Consider the following 6,727-nt stretch of genomic DNA (forward strand, 5'->3'; position numbering starts at 1 on the left):
TCCCTGGGCTGCTGGGGAAGCAACTCAGTGACCAGCTCTCTTCCGTGTGGCCTCTGCACCAGTCCCTGCCTCCAGGACCCTGCCCTGTTTGAGCTCCTGTCCTTCAGTGACGAAATGTAAGTCAAATAAAACTTTCCTCCACACATTGCTTTTTAGTCATGGTGTCTCTCTCGCTACAGCAATAGAAACCCTAAGACATCTCCTTTAATGACAGGCAAGAAGCCCCCTGGTTTTCCTGATGAGAAAAGGAACCTTCAGATCCCATACCTGGAATCCAGCTTCCCAACCCCAACAAAACAGGAGGCAGGCAGCAAGGAGGGCACAGTGCCACCTGACCCTGGGCAGCCTCTGGGCCAGGCCTGTGGCATCCTTACCTCCATAGACAACTCCAAACTGCCCAGAGCCCAGCACCTCATCTGGGAAGATCTGGTAGACAGTGGCGATGTCCTGTAAGGTGGAGACAGCAGGGTCATGGGTGCAATTGGAGATGAAAGAGGGTCAGGGAGACAGGAGGTCAGATGAGAACCGACAGGCCCGACACTTTTCTCCCCTGAGAGATGGTCCAGACCAGGCTGGCCTGAGGCACGGGAGCTGTCTTATAATGGAGGTGGAAGACCCAGGAAACTGAGTGGCACCAGTCCCTGGCTCTGGCTCCTCGACTATACGGTGGAGGAGGAAGTGAGCTGAGCACAGGCACGGCCGCATGCCACTCTGCTCCAGCTGCCTCCAGCGACTGACTGTATTCTGAGCCCAAATAACACCTTTCTCTCCTAAGTTGTTTTGAAATCTTTTATTTTATTTTTTAATTAGGCTTGCTTTATTTTAAATTTGAACAAGATCAGCACCTCAGTTTCTACTTTTAGTGAAATGAAAATTGTTTTATTTTTAGTCTATCTTAAATATGTGTAAGCGCATGAGCGCAGGCCGCTGGGCAGGCCAGGACAGCGCATGGGTGCAGGCCAGGACAGCACATGGGTGCAGGCCAGGACAGCGCATGGGTGCAGGCCAGGACAGCGCATGGGTGCAGGCCGCTGGGCAGGCCAGGACAGCGCATAGGGTTTTCTGGAGCCGGGAATCAAACCCCAGTCCTCTTCAGGGCAAGTGCTCTTAACTGCTGAGCCATCCCTCCAGCTCCCCAAGTTTTGCTTTCAGCAGGATATTTTGACATAGTGCCCTAAAATGAAATTCAGTCAGGAGGAAGGTGCCCCAGGCTGGCAGAAGACTTACCACATTCTCCTGGATCTGACTGTTGGACACAGAAATACTCAGAGAAGCTCGTCCTAGGAGGAGAGGAGAGACAAGTCAACAGAGCCGTCACCTGTACCTCCCAAGGCTACACTCGGAACTTTAATTTCCTCATTTATAAAATGGGACTACAGGGGGCTGGAGAGATGGTTCAGCAGTTAAGAGCACTGGCTGCTCTTCCAGAGGTCCTGAGTTCAATTCCCAGCAACCACATGGTGGCTCTCAATCATCTGTGGTAAGATCTGGTGCCCTCTTCTGGGCTGCAGGCATCCATGCAGACAGAACACTGTATACATAATAAATAAATCTTTTTTTTTTTTTTTTAAGAGGGGGGAATACAAGAGTCGTGTCAGACAGGGAGATAAACCAGATGTACTGAGAGACTCCAAATGGGACCTTGCAATCCTACACCTGGCACTGTACCCAGTGTCCTCAGTGCCAGGGAAGGGAGGCATACTGATCCCACTTAAAAGAGCAGGAAACTGAGGCTGGGAGGTACAACTTACCCCAGACTCTTCCTTGAATCTTGCACCTTTCCTACTCCTCTTTTTTTTTAAGAGATTTTATTTTTACCTTTAGGGGTGTGTATGTGTGTGCACGTGCGTGTGCGTGAGCATGCTCACACACAAGTACAGTTGTCCACAGAGGCCAAAAGAGGGCCTAGAATGCCCTGGAGTTATAGGCGGTTGTGACTTGCCCAATGTGGGTGGTGGGAACTCAGCTCGTCCTCTATAAATCAGCGAGCCCTCTTAACCACTGGGCCGTCTCTCCAGGCCTTTTCTCTCCATTCTTCTTCCCTCTCCTACTCTTTATTCCTTGCTAGAGTCTTGCTGTATAGCTCAGTCTGGCTTCGATCTCAAACTCACAGCAACCCTGCTGCTTCTACCTCAAAAGAGCTGGAATACCAAGCGTGTGGTGCTATCTATGCCTGACTAATCCTGTTCGTTTCCGTATACAGCCAGAGGGCCCTGGTAAAACACACACCAGACCCTGGCACTCTTCTGCACTCTGCCGTAGCTGCTCCATTCCCTCAGCGTTCGCTCAGGCTCCTTGTGACAGACACATAGGCTGACGCAGACATCACCTGTGGTGTGTGTTCCTGACATACTGGCCTCCCTCTGGCGCTTGTGCGCAGAAGGCTCTCTCCTGCTTCCTCTCTGTGGTCTACACTGCCAGAGATGGGATTTTTCCCAGTAAAGTGATCTGGCTTCTCAGCTTCTTCATCTCAGTCCGGCCCTACTGACTGTCATCTCAGAGATGATATACCCCGGGCAGGTAAGGGCTTCACAGAGACCCATATCCAGGTCTGAGCCCACCCAGCGTTACCTAGGTTTCCCCAGGATACCCATGAGCCTTTGAGTGTCACCTCTTAGCACCCTGGATAGGGACTTACTGTGGGGTGTGTGGCCTGGGGCAGTGGGTGCATCTTGGAGGATAACAGGCATCAGTGCTTGGCGGATAGCTGTCTCCCAACCTCGAATGGCCTCTGTTCCCTGTCCACTTGGCCCTCCTGGGGCGCCGCCAGGTGTCTCGCCCACAAAGTAGATGACATTGGCTGTGACGATCTCGAAGCAGTGTGGGTTGGTGCCCGGAGGTACAAGGCTGAAGTTCTGAGCCGACTCCACTGCAAGGATTTCTGATAGTGGGATTTCCTGGCAAGGGATGGAACTGTCAGGACAGGCAAGCCTAGTAGGCCATCCCTGAAGCGTTCATGCTCCTAGAGGGCCACATCAAAGCCAGGATCAATAAGGACAGGCCTGGTCTACATGGAGAGGTCGGGAGAGGTCTCCAGCAGTACCCACATTAACCATAAGAACAGTTAGCTAGCTGGCAGGAGACAGAGAACAACAGTGAGGGGCTGGGGATGAGGCTCAATGGTAGAGTGCTTAAGTTGGACCCTGGGTTTGAAAAAGTGACTTGCCTGCCAGGAGGTGGTGGCACACACCTTTAATCCCAGCACTCGGGAGGCAGAGGTGTAGTGATGAGGCGAGCAGGCCTGCTTTTCGTCCCGCCCAGTTCCCCCATGGCTAGCTTTACACCCAAAATAACAACATACAAATTGTATTCATTTAAACACTGCCTGGCCCATTAGCTCTAGCCTCTTACTGGCTAACTCTCATATCTTGATTGACCCATTTCTATTAATGTGTGTAGCACCACAAGGTGGTGGCTTACCGGGAAGATTCTAACCTATGTCCATCTTGGGCTGGAGCTTCATGGCGTCTGCCTGGACTCTGCTTTCTTTCTCCCACAATTCTGTTCTGTCTTCCCCACCTACCTATTTTCTGACCTATCAGGCCAAGCAGTTTTCTTTTTTTTTTTTTTTCTTTTCTTTTCGAGACAGGGTTTCTCTGTGGTTTTGGAGCCTGTCCTGGAACTCCCTTTGTAGACCAGGCTGGTCTCGAACTCACAGAGATCCACCTGCCTCTGCCTCCCGAGTGCTGGGATTACAGGCGTGCGCCACCACCGCCTGGCAAGCAGTTTTCTTTATTAATTAACCAATGAAAGCAACAGATAGATAGAAGACCCTCCTACATCACAGAGGCAGGTGGATCTCTGTGAGTTTGAGGCCAGTCTGGTCTACAAGAGCAAGTTCCAGGACAGGCTCCAAAGCCACAGAGAAACCCTGTCTTGAAAAACAAAACAAAACAAAAAAAACAAAAAAAAAAAAAAAAAAAAAGTGATTTATAGTCAGTGGTGATACACGCCTTTAATCCCAGCATTCAGGAGGCAGTGGCAGGCAAATCTCTGAGTTCAAGACAAGCTTAGTCTACAGAGCAAGTTCAAGGATAGCCAAGAGTACACAGGGAAACCATGTCTTGAAAAACCAAACAAGAAAAAAAAAAGAAAAAATGAATTATGCAACAAGCTATGTGGTGAGCTAGAGGAGTGCAAAGGTAAGAAGGAAGCAGGCGTGGGCACGTCAAGGAAGACATGGCGGAGGCCGGGAAACCTGATCTGTATTCCAAAATCAGTGGAGCCACTGGAACACTGGTGACTCTGCGTGCGTGTGTTTTACTTTTGAGACAGGGTCTCATGGAGCCCAGGCTGGCCTTGAATTCTCCCTGCCAGAGCAGAGATCACTCATCATTGTGTCCGGCTGCCTCTGAAGGTTTCAGTAAAGACCCTGGCTGCCGAGACAAAGTCACACTACAGAGACACTGTGAAGAGCCACGCAGAAGCAGTGGCAGCAAAGACAAAGAGGCATGGTGAAACACGTCTTTAACCCTAACCCTCAAGAGACAGAAGCAGGCAGATCTCGCCCCAAGCTCACTGTTCTCCACGGACTGCTTTTGACTTCTCTCTCACACTGGCCCACGGAACTCTTTACAGGAGACACGGGAGGCCTAAGATGCTAATGAACCAGCCCTGCTCCCTGGGCTGGAAAGCACCCAGGCTGGAATCAAGTGGTCAGTGGGTAGGAGATTGTGGGGTGGTCACTGGAGGAGCAGCAAGGGAGGACATAGGCCCACCTTGTAGTATCTGTTGGTCGTATTGTTCTGGAAGAGGGTGATGCATTTGCAGTCTAGGCGCCAGTAGTGCCGCTTCCTCTGACAGAGAGACGCGGACAGGGTCAGGTGGACAGTCCGGCGGTTTACAAGCGCAATACCCAGCCTAGCTTCTCCCCTAGCTGGGACTGTGGTTCGACTCGGCCTTACCCGCCCGGCTTTACATCCTGCCCAGCCTCCTTCCTCTAACAAATCCTCGATTCTAGCACGGCACAACCCCTGTTCCTAGACCCAACTTAACCTGGACTTTCCCAGCCTTCCCCTAACTCCGCCCAACTAGGCCCCACCCATCTGGCCATTGAGTTCTCCATCTGCTCAAGCTTTTTAACAAACCTTTAAATCTAGTCACACCCAACTGGCCTCACCTACCCACTTTCCGGCCCGCCCATAATTCTGACCACGCCCACCGAGAATCTTGCCCACTCAGGCTTCAGGACCCCTGTCAACTCTAGTTCTTCCAGCCCACCCAGAAGTTTAACCACGCCCACTCGCCCACTCACACCCAGAATAGCCACGCCCACCCCGTCCCCAACTCACCAGTGTGTCCTTATTGCTGTAATGAACCAGCCAGCCCTCCCTCAGGGTAGTGCTTGATTTCCGGGTCGTGTGTCGCACAGACTGTACCACCCGCATCAAGGGAATATACCCCAGTGAGCTGCAGGGAACAGGCCAGATGTTACAAGTCACATGTCCTGCCTGGGGCCACAGGGACATCTTTGGGCAGTCATGTGAAAATGCTGTTTCTTTCCCTACTGAGATTTTAGATTTTCATAGCAAAGGGACTCTCACTTTTTTAATTAAAAAAAAAAATATTTTCGGAGTTTATGTAAATGTATGATGTGTGTGGGTGTGGCTGAGGGCAGAGGAGAATGTCAGGGGGAGCTACAGTTATAGTCATTGTAAGCCTCCGGATGACATTAAGAAACATCCCCATCTGCAGAAGGAAGTAAACCACAGGATATGGCAAAGGCGCCCAAGATGCACCGGCCATGTCCTGAGAATGGATGATGGCAGATCCCCGAAGATAGCACTGCTTGGAGGAGTGCACGCAATAAGGCGAAGAGGAAGGTCCAAAAAACACTGCTAGACAGCATAAAGGAAGACTGTGGAACCGTGGGCATGACAATAACACAAGCATCTAGGACTACCCAGGATAGGAACAACTTGAGAACCGTCCTAAACGGGCTGTCCGTGCGTGCTTAGCATTGCCAGGCATAGATGATGATGATGATGATGATGATGACAACATAGGAGCTGGCAACCGAACCCAGGTCCTCTGCAAGGGCAACAAGAGCTCTTAATCACTGAGTCACTCTTCAGCCCCTCTCCCCAATAAAGATTCTTTTAACTTGTTATATTATTGTGTGTGTGTGGGAGAGGTCTGAAGGACAATTCTGTGAAGTCTACTTCTTCCTCCTACCTTTATGTGGTATAAGGGATTAAGTACCTTTACCCACTGAGCCATCTTGCTAACCTGGCTATGTTTTTTGGTTCTTGTTTGGTTGGTTTTTGTTTTGTTTTGTTTAGATTTATTTATTTTAGTAGGGCATAGTGGTACATGTTCCAGGACAACCAAGGCTATACACAAAAAGTCTACCTAAAAAACAAACAAAAAAACCCTTTTATGTTATGTGTATGAGTGCTTTGTTTGCACAGCGTGGTACCTGAAAGAGCCAGAAGAGGGTGTCAGAGCCCTTGAAACAGCAGTTACAGACGGTTGGCCATATGGGTGCTAGGAACTGCACCCAGCTGTTGAACTCTCTCTCCAGTCCCCAACTTTGCCTTCTGAGTTAGTCTGAGGTATCCTGAGCTAGTCCTGGTCCTCCTACCCCAACCTTCTGCGTACTGCACTACAGGTATACTCTGCCACACTTTGTTTAAACAGTGTTGAGGGTCCCCCAGGACTTCCTGCTGGCCAGGCAAGCACTGTACCTACCTGAGCCACGTGCCCAGGAGGATGACTCTTTTTTTTT

General features: G+C 50.4%; 1 protein-coding gene across 2 annotated transcripts in view; it reads right to left on the reverse strand.

Annotated features, from left to right (window-relative positions):
* The window catches only part of Prkd2 (protein kinase D2), a 29,963-nt gene that overhangs the window by 13,340 nt on the left and 9,896 nt on the right, over positions 1–6,727 (reverse strand). For both annotated transcript variants that reach the window (XM_005361042.3, XM_026786427.1), the window contains exons 8-12: positions 5,292–5,409; positions 4,719–4,796; positions 2,639–2,897; positions 1,228–1,280; positions 375–447 (exon numbers count right to left, since the gene is read on the reverse strand). In XM_005361042.3, the coding sequence (XP_005361099.1) occupies positions 375–447; positions 1,228–1,280; positions 2,639–2,897; positions 4,719–4,796; positions 5,292–5,409 (581 nt within the window). The remainder of the gene's footprint in view (positions 1–374; positions 448–1,227; positions 1,281–2,638; positions 2,898–4,718; positions 4,797–5,291; positions 5,410–6,727) is intronic.

The sequence above is a fragment of the Microtus ochrogaster genome, linkage group LG4 (assembly GCF_000317375.1).
Source record: "Microtus ochrogaster isolate Prairie Vole_2 linkage group LG4, MicOch1.0, whole genome shotgun sequence".
NCBI classification, from domain to species: Eukaryota; Metazoa; Chordata; class Mammalia; order Rodentia; family Cricetidae; genus Microtus; species Microtus ochrogaster.